This window comes from Maylandia zebra, linkage group LG4 (assembly GCF_041146795.1).
Source record: "Maylandia zebra isolate NMK-2024a linkage group LG4, Mzebra_GT3a, whole genome shotgun sequence".
NCBI classification, from domain to species: domain Eukaryota; kingdom Metazoa; phylum Chordata; class Actinopteri; order Cichliformes; family Cichlidae; genus Maylandia; species Maylandia zebra.
The window spans coordinates 33366695-33381705 of record NC_135170.1 but is presented as its reverse complement, the minus strand read 5'-3'; the positions used below and the strand labels follow the sequence as shown (position 1 = coordinate 33381705).

The 15011-nt window shown below is 41.0% G+C and overlaps 1 protein-coding gene across 4 annotated transcripts; it reads right to left on the bottom strand.

Annotated features, from left to right (window-relative positions):
* Positions 1 to 200: 200 nt before the first annotated feature.
* map2k4a (mitogen-activated protein kinase kinase 4a) lies at positions 201 to 13018 on the bottom strand. Of its 4 annotated transcripts, XM_004556372.6 has the most exons (13): positions 12572 to 13018; positions 11700 to 11735; positions 10764 to 10796; positions 7054 to 7156; positions 6790 to 6964; positions 6573 to 6692; positions 6359 to 6478; positions 6213 to 6264; positions 6004 to 6131; positions 2211 to 2288; positions 1241 to 1389; positions 1053 to 1098; positions 201 to 954 (listed from the first exon to the last, which is right to left on the bottom strand). In XM_004556372.6, the coding sequence occupies exons 1-13, from the start codon at positions 12696 to 12698 to the stop codon at positions 841 to 843; spliced, it is 1281 nt and encodes a 426-aa protein (XP_004556429.1). In that variant the 5' UTR covers positions 12699 to 13018; the 3' UTR covers positions 201 to 840. The 4 variants fall into 4 exon arrangements, with proteins under 4 accessions (XP_004556429.1, XP_014263555.1, XP_014263554.1 ...); XM_014408069.4 differs by lacking the exon at positions 10764 to 10796 and having other exon boundaries at positions 7054 to 7144; XM_014408068.4 differs by lacking the exon at positions 10764 to 10796 and having other exon boundaries at positions 12572 to 13016.
* Between the last annotated feature and the right edge of the window lie 1993 nt (positions 13019 to 15011).

The following is a 15011-nucleotide window of genomic DNA, read 5'->3' as shown; positions in this document are numbered from 1 at the left end:
ATCAAAAAGTTGTTTAAATCACAGTCATAGTCTGAGCATCTGAACGTTTTGTGCTTTTCTAGATTCACTAGGAATTGTATGGCACATGGCATAATTTAATATATTACATTTTTCTCCTTAAATAGCTGCCTTTTTGCAGGTGCAGGTCACCTGGATCCAGGCAGAACAGACACCGTAAGAGTAAAGAGGCAAAACACACCTTTAACCTTCTCTCTCTTTATTCATAAATCAGCTTAGAGTCCACTGCACAGCGAGCACTGAGTGGACTGCGGGTCCAACATGACTGACTACCAACACTTTTAAACTGCTTTATACCCAGAGAAGCACAGTTCCATTAAGATACCAAACACGATGCTTTCGTTACATGAAGAGGTGGGAACATTTCACAAAGAGCATAATTCCAGTATGTCGAAGAGTCTCCACGATTTTTGGTTCTATAAATACAAGTTCCAGGGTTTTTTTTCTCCTCTCTTTAAAATCACTGTTACTAAATCACTGAGATGTATCCTGATCAGGATGAGTCATGATTGATTGACTGATTCAGCTGCTATTAATATTTAGGTGACTGTGCGTCTGTGCGTTTGTGAACAAGAAAGAAACAGAAGTGTGTTAATATACAGAAATGACTGAAAGGACACCACTTTTACTGCACGTGGTGCTTTTTTTTTTCTTTTCTTTTTTAGGCTTTACAATTCTCTTTTTAACACTGCAATAATGGGACCGAGCAAATTTACACAAGGACTTTTTTTTTTTTTTTTTTAATTACTTAGTTATCTCTTTTTGATGCTGTCATTGCAGAGTGGTTTATATTTATGGATGAGTTCCTGTTTCATCTTGCTATCAGTCCATATACATGGGGGAGCTGGGAGAGGCCGGCATCTGATCCATGATCCTGCAGACGTAACCGGCTACGTCGACTGAGCGCTCCTCGTACATCTGAATGAACGGATCTCTCTGAGGTGGATTAAAAAGAAACAAATTATTACATTAACTCAAACTCCTAGAAGAAAAAGAAAAACATGAAAGGTTAGGGTGACTTAACATGAACTCACCAGCAGCTCTTTGTACTTTGGCCTTTTTGATTCATCCTTTGTAAGGCTTGAGACGAAGATGAGAAAGAAAGCAGAGGTGTTAAATTATGGGAGGGTGCAGTTCGGTGATTAATCCACCGGGGGGCAGAAGAGAACACAGCACAGACTACAAAGAGACAGAAATTCTTGTCTATGGAGGTATTTCTTACCACACATTGACAAAGGCGATGAATTTGGGGGAGAAGCGCCTCTCCTCCGAGTTGCTGAGTTGCGGCGGGTCTCCTCTCACCACTTGGGTCAGCTGATCAAACACACTGTTCCACTTTGGGTAGGGAAACCGTCCCGTGGCCAGCTCATACTGAAACACATAGCATTAAAGTTCAAGCACACTGAGAGCGGAAAACTACAAATATGGCGTAAATCCCAACATTTTCTGCAGATTGCTTTATTTCTTAATAAACATTTACTGCATAAAGCATCTTTGTTTAGAGAAGAGAGCAGAGGTGCTACTCCACACTATATTTAAATGTGCTAACGGTTTAAAGGTGAACTTCAGACCTCCAACAATGATTATAGTGCAGGTTTATTGCTCATACTGTATGCACTGTCATCATGGGCCTAATAAAAGAAAGGTCGCGCCGTCTCTGGAAACCATGAGGCTTTCAGCGATTGGCTTTTCTTCCTTTGTTCTGGTCTGTGTGTGCTGAAGGTGCAGTGTGAAGAAGCTGGAGCACCGAGTACAGAGAAGCCTGTGCAAGCAGAGGGAGAACGTGCAGCCTGCATGTGAATCCAGAACCCTCTTATTGTGAGGTTAGGATGCCAACCAGTGTACCACCATACGAGATGTAATCCAAGAAGACTGCTTTTAGAACAAGTCTGCCACATTACCAAAACCAGTCACCACTGTTGTTTTAAACTGTATCTAACAGTTTAATATTCAGTTTGCGAGAAATTTAAGTCTTGTTAAAGTATTTGTTGATTTTTTGGGGAACCCCCCCAAAGCTTAAGGCTGACTCTGCCTTCAATAGGGATTTGTTGCAACGATGCCCTCTGTACACGTTCCTGTGCTTCAGTTTCTAGACCAAAAGAACAACATGCAAAATATGTAATACAATTTCCACAGTCATTTGTCCAGGTTCTTTCAGGACCTGAAGAGACGTAAGAAGAGCTGAAACTCACCAGTGTGATTCCCAAACTCCAGACATCTGAGCGGACATCGTAACCTTGCCGGGACGCGCTGGGGTCTATTCTCTCCGGCTGACAACAGAAACAGGACGAAGCAAGCACCTTTAAATTGAACACTGGTTTTCAAGGAAAAGAAAAGCTCATCAGGGGTTTTTAGTGATGGAAACAAACTACAAACCAGTGGTCCCCAACCTTTTTTGTGCCACGGATCAGTTTATGTCCAACAATATTTTCACGGACGGATAAATACAACAAAATAAAACCAGTACCGGGAACCAAAAAAAAGAACATTTATTCATAACACACAGGAAAATACCCAGGGAAACAGAGTTAACGATAAAAACGATTAAACAAGTAATGATAAAAACCCCCGAAAACCATAAATTTCACACCCGAGCCTCATCTCTCGCGGCCCGGTACCAAACGGGACCGCTGCTATAAACCACACGTGTGTTCATTAAAGATAAAAACAGTCTGAATCACTAACATATTAGCAAGTACATTAGTGAATTAATGTTCTGAGATGATGCATCTATGCTGTTGAACTGCTGAGACAGCTCCTGAGCAGGCTTATGCTCTGACCATAAGAGATAAACAGCGTGTGTCTTGGAGTCTTAGAAAAGGCGTTAACACAGCTTTGAATCACCTCCCAGGTTGGAAAGGTTTGCCCCTATAATGCAATAACTGTGCTGCAGGCTTTAGACACCAGAGGTCACTGTGAGTGTTCGGTTTAAAACTGCACACCCTTTCTTCCTCAGCGTTAACAGAAAGAAAGCCCACAACCTCCACAGTGCAAGGAAAGAACAAAGGATTACTTTAGTTTGGATTTTAGGATCTAACCCAAGTGTTTCTCTTGCATTTTAAGTTGCACACAAGATGGTAAGAAAGAAATCTGTGCTTCCAAAACCAACAGCTAGCCCTAAGAGCACTAAACCAGCTCATCGCCTCTGGGCATGCTTCTGCCTGCACAACGACATGCCATCAGCTCTGAGGTTCATCAGCTCGCTGCCTCCTTCCTGCCTTGCGAGGCTTCTTCTGACATTATCAACCTTCACTTTGTCTCAGAGCCGCAGAACAGACACGGGAGCAAAGTGCGTCAGAGAGCTGCAGAGATCTCCTGCTGCAGCACTGAGAGGAGGAGGCACCTCGCTGGCCCATTTACAGGCCTGAATTAGAGGCTGATGTCACCCAGCTGAGTGGGACGCTCTGCGCTGCAGCAAGAGGCTGCACGCATCTACCAAGACTTCGTCTACACAACCACTGCACATAACGTTAGTGAAGAAATCATTAGACAGCATTTTTTTTTTCATATCTGGATTTTCCTCTCCAGTAATCAGATTTGCATCTTTACCCTGAGAAACCAAACTTTATTAGGCTCTGAGCAAATCTGTAAAAGCCGAATAACTGTGCTGGATACAACCAAACTACTAAAGTAAAGAGAAACTGGTTCAAATTTAATACTTTAAGTATCTACAGAAAAAATAGAAAATTAGCCAAATTATTACAAACTTTATCAGAACCACTAACAGCTGTGAACAAGAGCTACTGGTCCTCTAAAGTCCAACATCCACATGCATCCGGTACAGGCTATAGCCTGAGGTAAAGTGTGTGCTCTGTTCCCAGCTGCACCGAGGTCTGTTTTTCTACGTCACTGAGCCTGTAGTAACCAGCAGCACGGCGGTCACACACCTGGTGTGTGTGCCAGCTGGAAACCAGAAACTGGAGCTGAGATTCCTGCACGCTGAGCTCACAGCCGTGGGAAGCTCCCGGGTAACTTGGTTCATACAGCGTCATGAATGAAGCGCCCTGCCGCGGCCTTTGGGAGAGCGGAGAGCGTGCAGAGGAGGCCGCGTACCGCCGGGTCCTAATATCGCCTAACCAAATTTAGAATGGAAACTGCTGCAGAGAGACAAGGAGGGCTAGGAGGTACGGAGGGTCAGAAGGAGGTGCCCCCCAGCTGACGTAACCCTGCGGCAAAAATAACCTCAAGCGATGATGTCACGATGAGATCACCTCTTTGAAAGCTTTGGTTGCATGCACACACGCAAGCATGTGTACGACACACAGTGTGATTAATGAGAAAAAGCAATGTGACAGATTATTTATCGTCAGATGTTTGACCTGTACATTTAAAAAAAATGTTTATCAGCATTTTAAATAATTTTTCCAAATAATAGCAACAGATCTCCAAATATTCTACTTAAAGTCTCATAAAGAACTAAAAATCCTTAGAAACACATATTCGACTTAAACAATTCATTTTTTCTCCTCTAACAGGATTTCAGGTATTGAGGATGGTGTCTCTGCACAGACTATCATTAAGACCTTCATGTGATAGAATAGGCTGAACTGTTGTAACCTCTGACTGTCTGTCGTTTACAGTCAGCACAAAACCCAGGAGGAACATTCAAGACCAGTAACCTTCTTACTGATAAGTGAAATTATTTAAAATAACCAGTTAATAGTTGATTGGTCCTCATTGTAACTACTCAACAGCTAAGTTCTTGGATTCTACGAGGCACTAGAAACCTTTGAGACTCTGCTTCAAAAATTCTGCAATTTATCAGATTTTGTCAGCTGCACTTTCATGCATCGACTCCATTCTACCACATCCCTGTGCTGCTAAATACCAGATCCAATTAAGCAGCACAACACACTCAAAATATGCTGAACACAGGTTACAAAAAAAAAAAAAATTGTGGAAGAAGCAAAACTTTTTATTAGAAAGCAGAAAAAGCTTTTTAATGCAGTCGGTGCAGTTTTATGTTCTGGTGATCATTGAAATTAATGCTTCAAATAAGTACCTAGAGGTGCTTCAGCTCATTTCAGGGACTCTGATGTTTATGAAACCTGTTTGAAGCGATCGTTGCCGCGTGACTCGCGTCGTTATCCCGATGGCAGCAGCCATTAGAAGATGGTTAACTGAGTCTATTACGAGATGGGTAATTTGCAGGAAAAACACACAGTGAAGGTTCATTGTCTATCCCATCCCCAATCTCCCCAACTATCATTTACCCATAATGCATTTTGTAGCGTATATTACAAGGTCTTTCTCAGCCACTTTAAATTCAACTTTACTGGTGGCACTTTGTTTATTCAGTTATTCATGGTGCTGCAGTCAGGTATACAGAGAGCTTCACAAAAGCCAATTAGCTGTTTTTTGGGTTTTTTTTTTTTAAACATCCCATTAACCCACCTCTGTCCTGAACTAGACTCTTACTGTGAAAATTTCAAGAGATCAGCAGCTTCAGAGATACCAGAGTCTTTATACAAGGAGAAGACTTGAATAGAAATCTTAGCATGTTTCTATTTAGAGCTCTTCTAAGATGAGCAGGAACAAAGATTTTCAAACCTCATTTAGACCCGATTTTCAGGTAAAATTGCCACAAAAATGAGCCAATTTTGTGTTTTGTTTTGTTTTTTTTATTGAATTTTTCTAGTGATTATAAACATGTTGTTTTAATGTTTCATTAACCACTGAAATTCATGTTATTGGCTCTTTCCAAGTAGCCACAATTTCTTCCATAAGAATGATGGAAATACACAATGACCAACGTTAGACGACACATTTTCTCCATCCTAATGTTTAACTCAAGCTGTGGTATTGTAGATGGCACTACTGGAACATGGCTGGTTCACTGAGTAACAGCATGGATAAGCAGGTGATAAATAAAGTGGACAGTGACTGAAATACTGGTTGGTCAGAGCTGTCATTTTCCATGAAGCTCAATGGACTCAAGCCGATTTGTGGCTAACTCTACTTCGGTAACCTCATCCTGTTACTCACCGCCATGTACGGTCTGCAACCGGCATCTCTGGTTTTGGCGATGGAGTCCACCAGCTGACCGCTGATGCCAAAGTCACACAGCTTTATGTTGCCGTTCCTGTCCAGGAGGATGTTTGACGGCTTAATGTCTGAGTTAAGAGACACGGCTGGTGAAAAGACACGCAATGATCCAAATGCATTACAATGGTGAAAGTCAGGTATCCTCTTACCTCTGTGTATAATTTTCAAGTTTTCTTTTAAGTGGTTAAGCGCCTTCACAGTCTGTAACATGCAAAAACAGAGTTTAGGACAACAAGACGATAATCGGGCTTCTAATATGGATAAAATAAGGAAGACTCAAGTCCAAAAAACTTACAGCTAAAGTTATTTTTCCTAATATTTCTTCTGGAATCACATCATCTAATGAGCCATATACAAACTTGTAAAATTTGTCTAACGAGGTAGCCATAAGTTCCATACAAATCCAGCAGTCCCCCTGAAAAAACAAACAAACAAGGAATATTCAGTCACTTGTTTCCTTTGAGGTGAGACATTATTGTTCATTCTGTAACAAAGTGACTTCATTTCACCTCTCTGAACAGAGCACCATAAAACTGCACGATGTAAGGACAATCACTACTTCTCATAACCACGTCCAAGTCCATCAACAGCTGCTTCTGTTCTCTCTCATCAACTGTTGATCGAATCCTCTGAAAATGACAAAATGCTTCCATACGTATCAAACAGACTCACAGACATCGCTCCCGTGTTCAGTTTTAGCTCAGACAGAGAAAGGGCAATGATCACCTTGACCGCCATGATCTGGTTACTCGGCTTGTGCACCATCTTGTTGACGGAGCCGTAAGCTCCTCGGCCGATCTCGCCCAGATCTTTGAGATCTTCGGCTGTGAAGTCCCAGTGCTGCTCTGGGGAGATCTTCAATTTTCCCGAGGACTCGATGCTGTGTGTCCTCAGCCTCTCTCTGAGAGGGAAGAAAGAAAGAGCCGGCCAAAATAACGAGAAACTGGATGAACTACATTAACAGACAAGCCTGGGGGAAAGCTCACTCACATGTGAGGGTTCTGGAAGGGCGGCCCGGCCGTGTTCAGTGTGAATCTAGTCATGGGTTTGATGGGAGGATTGGCAAAGTTCAGCTTCAGGGCTTTACGTTTACCTGAGCGAGAGAAACATGAATCAAACGCCGATGAAACGACCAAACTCATCCCACACGACAGCTCCGAATGATCAGTGATTGAAAACGATACCAACCATGAAATGAGGCAACACAAGGACTGGGCAGATGATTAAATGCATCCCAACCTCCTGAAATCTATAGATGACATGCTTTTTATAGATTATTGGGATGGGAACTGGCAACCTCTGCAACACCTGCATATTTACAAAAATACTCATCCGCAAGCCTTCGAACATATTGTTGGTAATTTCGCCAATTTTTCTAAACTTAGCTACCCCATGAAAAGACCAAAGAGATGAGTTTGTGAGCGGTGTAGCATTTCTGTTCCATGACATTCTTTATTACTTTCTGGATTCAGTCCATTCATCCATTTTCTTCGTTCTTGCAGTGAGGTTCGAACCACTGCGCTGTGGATTCAATCCACATCCAGAAACTTTTGAAAGGGTTCTTCACGATTGCCTAAATGCAAATCTCAATATTATAAGAAAACCTATTCCATTCAATTTTCTTTATGTAGCTTTAAATCACAACAACGGTCTTCAGACGACCCCCTGTGAGCAAGCACTTGGTGACAGTGAGAAGGAAAAACTCCCTTTCAAAAGGAAGAACTCTCCGCAGAACAAGGTAGAAGGGGAAAAAAAGAAAATAAATATTAATGATAATTTGGAAAAAGTCTAATGTCACCATCTTGAGGTTCTCAACAAAATTAAAAGAATTCAAACTTCATGAACTGCAGGGCCCCAGTTTTACAGATTTATTGCATTCATCTTCATCAGACAACAATGCAAAAAGCACCACCTGAGGTCACATGCTTCTAGTCACATGGATGTTGTTACCAACTGGAACATGAAGACAGAGGTAAACAAATCTGTCTTCAATATCCTTCTGCATCCAGGGATTCAATTCAGGCATGCTGCAGAGAGAATTTTCATCCCCGATAGAGATATGCAGTCTCAAACTGCACAACAGCATTAGCATGAACACACATATTGGAGTTTATTGGATTAAAATGGGATTAATCCACCAATGAAAACAGTCCCCAACAAACGTACAACTTTTCCAGTTTAAATAATGTCTGCTTAAAACCACACTGGCTGTAGCTTTTGGGAAATCGATAAAAACACAGGACGTTTTTATTTCTATTCAGGTTTGCTGACAGCTCAGTCAGTTACTTTGGTCTTTTCATGGGAACAATACAACCCTCACCCAACCACATTTTTCATAAAGCTCATAATAATGGAATTAAAAAGAAAAACATGGTGGGTCCGATAAGATGCATTCTAAAGTCAGAAGTTTTATAGATTTGGAGTACTAGATTGTCTTTGTACGGGAAGCAGACAATCTTGTAATATTTCCATGTTGAAATCCAGACGGGGTTTTTCCTGGCTGACTAGACACGTAAGCATGACTGAGTAACAAACAGAAGGCAATGAGTTATCTTGATTAAAAGATCAGCGCACTTTCCTAATGTTTGTATTTTGTGATTTTTGAGGAAATGGACAAAAAAAAAAAAAAATCTGATAATAACACTAAAAAGTTTACTTGGAAAAACAAGTGAATGAATCTCTTTTTGAATAAATCTACTTTAATCAAAAAAATGCAAATAAATAAGTGAGTGGAGCAACCTCACTGACTCAACTGCAAGCAGGCTGATACTGGTGTACAGTCAGTTGCCAGTTTAGTATCATTAGCTAAAACTGAAACGATCTACTTGAGCAGTCCTGCAAAAAATCCTCCCTCGTGAAGGTCGTTCAGACAGCTGTTCTAAGCACTCAATGTTGCCTCATCAAAACAATCAGGGTACATCAAACAACAGAAAAACCAATCAGTCCTGGTAATATAATGGGTATGCATCTTTATAATTTACAACTCATACATAGTAAAGAGGTGGGGCTTTTCAAAGTAAATCTGATATCTCCATGATGACACTTGATGATGTATAATAATCTTTAAAAAAAACAACACCTTAAAAGTGAAAGAATGAAGATGATTTCAGGGAAATCTATGTTATTGCTTTACACAGGTGTTTGATCTGCAGGTACTGATATAAATGTGGTGGCCTAAATAATAGAAAAACCTGTAGGTACAATGCATCCTTGAGTTAAATCCAAAGTCATCTGGTCCTCTGTTACCTACGACATTCTCCAGAGACCAAAGACACAAAATAACCAAGATCCATTGGATGACAGCACCTTTCAACTCTGGGTCTAGGGGGCCACAACAGCAGAACATGGCCTAAGAATAAGTTTTCCCCGACTGGAGACTCTGCCAGACACTCCCAGACGACCCTCAATCTGCAGTTGGATGCGACAGACCTCATACACAAGCTCTAGCTTCTTTCTTCATAAGAGGGGTGGCGTTCCATGTCCCTAACACCAGTCAGGGCAGCCGTGGACCAGACGACAAGGGCCTCCACTCAATCCGCAAGTAACCAAACCCCTACAGCTCCTCACGCAGTTGGTAGGAGTCGTAGCGGGTACTATAAAGAGGAGGATTTACTGCAGGACTGCTAGATTGGACCGTTTGGCTGTACAGACCAAATAAAATAGCAGATGAATGCAAACTAGGCACAAAAACCAGTGAGAAATGATCATGTCACTGTTTATGTTTCTCATAATCATAACTTGCATTACCATCTGGCTTTGTGCAAAACTAAGAATTTAAAGACTCAAATTTCCAAAGCATGTCAACAGTAGATGAAAAAAATACCCAGACACTGATGTTGATGCAGAGACAGAAATCCAGCATGCTGCTTAAACCACCTCCACTTACAATGCAAACAGACCAACCCAAAGATAAACATGAAGGGGGGTGGTGGGGGGGGGGATGTAAGAAAGAAAAAAATCAAATGAAATATATATTGGGAAACATGCTCCTCAGGCCAACTGCTCTGATTTCACCTTGAATCGAAGGACAGCTCACTCCACCCAAAATACCACAGGAATGCGAGTGCTGAAATTCCACTAGGTTTCAATGGAAGAAGTTGTGTGAAATGACAACTTCACAGTGTGCGTACCTTGTCTCGACAAGAAAGGGCTATGCTGGAGTGCACCAATGCCAAGGGGAGGGGAAAAAAAAGTAACACACAACACTTATACAGGCACTACTTATGCTGGTTAGTTGCACACTGAAAACCAGCCAGGTAGAGCTTCCATTGCACTTTTTAAACTGGTGTTTCTTTGGTTGGCAGAAGGGGGAGAGGGGGGTCCGTTGAGAGATCTCGTGCCAAAATATCAATGGAAGCTCTGAATTTTAGGCTTGTGCCGACGAGAACAGACACGCTTTTCCTGGAAGTGTGTCTGACAAAAAAATAAAAATAAAGGTCTTTTTGCGCAGCACAAAAATCCTGACGTGGACAAAACAAACAACATTTCTATAACTGCATGCGTCTGTAGCCTGATATATCCTGATATCTGAAAAGGTCATATTAAAAGCATCAGGTACCGGCACAAGCCTACTTGAACCCATCAGAAGTTTTGACTCAGATTAGTGAAGAACAGCAGGACAGACTCCCCCATACCAGACTGTCAGGCAGAAACAAAGGGATGAGAACTGTTGGTGCTGAAGCAAAAGAGATTTGGCTTACTTGGGGGAGCTCCAGACAGGTTTATCTGAAACCCTAGAGGTGAGAAGACAGCTTTTTATTTTTATTATATTTCACCTTCCATATGCCAGCCTGTGTTATATACCTCAAGAGATAGACTACTACTTTGTCAGTTTTGACTTTGACATCCCAACAACTCAAAAGCCCGAGAAGCAATTTACAAAAACTGCCCTGGCTTTAGTTTCGGAGCTGTCAAACATTCGGGTGCATCTATCGCAGGTTAAATGCATTTCCTGAATGGCAATGCACTGGCATGCACGCATGTTTATGAGCCAAGCACTTGGAGCAGGATGAGGTGTCAGTCAGTGAAGAAGGAAAAATGGCCTGCAGGTAAAACTAAAAAGGAACGAGCATGACTTATGATCGTGAAATTATTTGAACTTAAAAACAACAACAACAACAACAACAAATGTGTACATAAATAAAACACTTTTGTTTTTCCTCTTAGGACAGCTCACCATCCATCAGCATCACGGGAGGAGTTAGGAATCGTTAGTTAGCAGCATTAAAATGAAAGATGAAATACAGTCAGGGAAAAGTAAACAGACAGGATTACGTGACGTAAATGTAAATATAAAAATTAAACAATCAAAGCACTTGAAGGTTATGTTATCGCTAACGTTAGGCTTAATTAAAGTGGCATAAAGTTTATTATTGTGACATCTACGAGGGCTGAAAAATGCATGCATCTCATTTACACTGATTACATTAAAGTGAAATACACCTAATTCCAATCAAGCAATATTCACCTTCATGATTCAGGGATTCTTACATCAGTATATTGTGAGATTTATTTTCTAAATCAGAGTATGTAATAGCTGTTTCATTTTCCCAAGAATTTACTATCCAGATTAAACACTGTATTTTTAAAGTCATCTGCTTATCTGACTCTACTAAGTCAAGGAAGTGTGTAGCTACCTGTTTCACTCTGACATCTCCAGCAGGTGTTGGACTCTGAAAGTTAAAATGAGAGACTGTTTGTACAAAAACCACAGCATAGGTAAAGAGCATTTTCGTGTTGTGGTACTGAGAAAGCCTTCACTACTGTCTGCACAAGCAAGTATGGAGATGTGCTGCACTGAGTTGCATAAACCTGCTGCTTAATAGATCTGCAAATAATGCATCCAATATAACTAAACTCCAATAACGAATCCAGCTATTTAACTTACGTTATTTCCATCAACGTACAGCAAATACTTCTGAGAAAATCTTAATCGTTGGGCGTTTTGATAAAGTCAGCCTACGTAACACTAACATAACTGAGGTGCAAGCCACCGTGTACGTGTGGAAGATCATCTTGAATGTCAAGAGTGCTGCAACCCAAGTGCATTCAGAAACACTGCTCTAATCTAAGCTGAACAATGTCCCTCCACTGTCTGTGTTATTTACCAACATAAATATTTTAATAGGTTTATGTACGATAAAGAAATATCACCGCTAGCTAAAATTGCCTGTTTTTGTAATGGGACTTGGCGAGATTATGTCCAGGCAATAGAAAAACAGGATGCAACGGGGCAATAAAACACCAAAAAATGGTAACAAGGACATTTAACTCGTTAGCAAAGAAATAATAAATTGATTATTTTTCCAATTGGGGAACTCGGCAATAACAGCTCTCCTGTCTGAGAGGGGATGCTAGTCCGCTCCCTTGGGAATGTTTTTCAGTCCTGGGAGTAGCCTGAGCCTCCCACGGCTAGCCTTGCTAACATTAACCTTCACTGCAGCAGAATGTGAGCCCTCCCCTCCTCCTCCAGCTTCACCAGAATATTTTCCCACCGCCTCCCACTTACCCTGCATGCTGCTCATGGTGGTAATGTGCTGGGACTGGGACTGCTGGTGTGCTCCTGCGTTGTTGCTGCTGGGTGTTGTTGAGTTGTTAGGGCTGGGAGTCGCCATTGTTGTGTGTTTGAATTCCATCAGCAGCACCCGGAGCTGCAATGCAGAGACTCGGAGAGCAACTTCACTCCCTTCCCCACGGCCACTCTAACCGTTGCTAGGCTAACAGCCGCAAAAAAAGGCAGGCAGCGGCGCTTGAAATGCCGTAAATTGCTACAGCTTTTTAAAACGTCAGGGCTACGTTAAAGGCCACCTTTGTACCAACGTTAAAAAAAACAAACATACAGCCAGCTAGGCTAACTAAACTGGCTATCCCAGAGGCTTTACGACCCGCAATCAGCTGACCAAATGACACGGACATGTCAACACCCACTGTTTGGAGGGCTAACAGTGCCAACATGAAATGCGTCGATAAATAATTCATTATCCCTGACGTTCTCACACTGCAGGCGAAAGCGCACCAAATCCGATTTTTTTGACCCTATGCGACCCATATCCGATCATGGTATGACAGTGTGAACGGCACAAATCCGATATTTTCAAATCCGATCTGGGTCACTTTCGTATGTGGTACTGAATCCGATACATATCCGATGTTTTAGAAAGCGACTGCTGTTTGAACGGTCATGTCGCATTAAATCCGTCTTTTACGTCACTGACACAAGACAGACGCCAATTATCAGCACCGGAGAAGCGCCTGAGAAGACATCGCGAACGCTTCCTGGCCATCCAGTGTAGATGTCAGTGAAACTGTTGGGAAGACAACGTGAACATTTTATTTGTACTGTAATCTGCAGATTCTGACAGAAATTTGCAGCTATCCTTTGAAGCACCGCTCCTCTCTAAAACAGCAATAAGGATCATTATTAGGTTATTTACATTATTATGTAAATAACAAAATAACTTAAAGTAAAAATTGGGAAACGTAAAGTCCGAAGTCTTTATATTAAGGGCCATCAGTCAAACAATACTGTTTGGTCTGGGTCTAAACAGCGCGTTGTGTGACATCTTCTTTTGCGCATGCGGGCCGCTTTGAGCGTTCACACTAGAGCGCGTTCGCATTTTATCTGTAGTGTGAACGAGCAGACAAAAAAATCGGATTTGATCAAAAAATTGGAATTGAGCATTAAGACCTGCAGTGTGAACGTAGCCTAAGTGAACAGACATAAACACTGGACTCATTTGGAAGACGGTGGTGAAAAACGGTACACCAGTATATTAGATATAATATGATAATTAATCAACAGACTGTTCTGTGTAGATCTCTCCTAAAAATACTATAAATGTGTACATAACTCTCAATTCTCATTGAAAAAGCCCTTTTCATATTCATTTGTTTGTTGTTATTTGTTGTTTGTTAGACTTTCAACACTTATAACAGACAGCTCGTGTTTAGAATACAGTTGACTAAATTTTGATAACAAATATTTTTTTTAATCTGGCATGATATCACTCTTCAGCATCTGCTGGTCCAGATGTTTCTGAAAAGGTTCTGAGTTCTTTCCCTGCATTCAAATATTTTCAGTGTCAGTTAATTGATGTTAATTAATTAATTGAAAATAAAACGCTATAAAGAAGTATAATACAATCTGAACATCAGGTATAAAAACAAGCAAGTGACACAATTTAAAATATACTGACAGTGCTCCACTGAAACTGTCCAGTCCAAGATTAACTTTGATATCAGCAAAACTTATTTGTTGTTGAAGAAATAAAACACTGAAATGAAGAAAACATCACCTGTTTGATATCACCTAAGAGGAGTAAATCCAGTTTTTCCATCCATTTAGAGATTAGGGTGAGTGCTTTGGAAACAGAGTGCTGGGAATAGACTTCTTTTCAGGTGTGCCAATTAGGTGAGATCTGACAGCCTGGGCAGCTCATAGCTGCTAAGGCAAACTGGGTGTTAGGCTAACCACAGATTTCCAAAAACAATGGAGCACTTCTCCAAGTAGACTCTACATTGACAAATCATTTAGACATTTGAAGATCGTGTCACTACATTCACAACTAAAAAATAAATAAAAATAAGAAAAAAACCCAAAGTGTATTTGGTGAATGTAACAACAGAAAAAGCATTTGACTTGCACTTTGTCCCACGATCCTCCATCATTACCAGTTGGGATTTGGGATACCTGGCAGCCAAGTGGACACCAACACTAACTGATTGTGGCAGTCATCCATTCTCTGTCTTGACTTGCTGTACAGGGTAACCATATGCTAGAGTCTGTTGGCGATTGACAGCGTAAATTATTCCATGATGCACTGCAGCACAGGAAATACAAAATAATAAAACAGTGAAATAACTCAGTATGTTTTCAAATAAAATGAATGGATATTTATTAAATCAATTATATTGTATTGTATTGTATTTATTTACGGCTTGATTTCATT

Bases quoted from the DNA above. Each gene is read 5' to 3' on its own strand.
- map2k4a (XM_004556372.6), bottom strand. From the start codon at position 12,698: ATGGAATTCAAACACACAACAATGGCGACTCCCAGCCCTAACAACTCA. The intron at 6,965-7,053 runs GTGAGTGAGCTT...CTTCCCTCTCAG, and splicing joins CCCTTCCAGAACCCTCACAT to AGAGAGGCTGAGGACACACA. The intron at 955-1,052 runs GTGAGTTCATGT...AATCCACCTCAG, and splicing joins CAAAGTACAAAGAGCTGCTG to AGAGATCCGTTCATTCAGAT.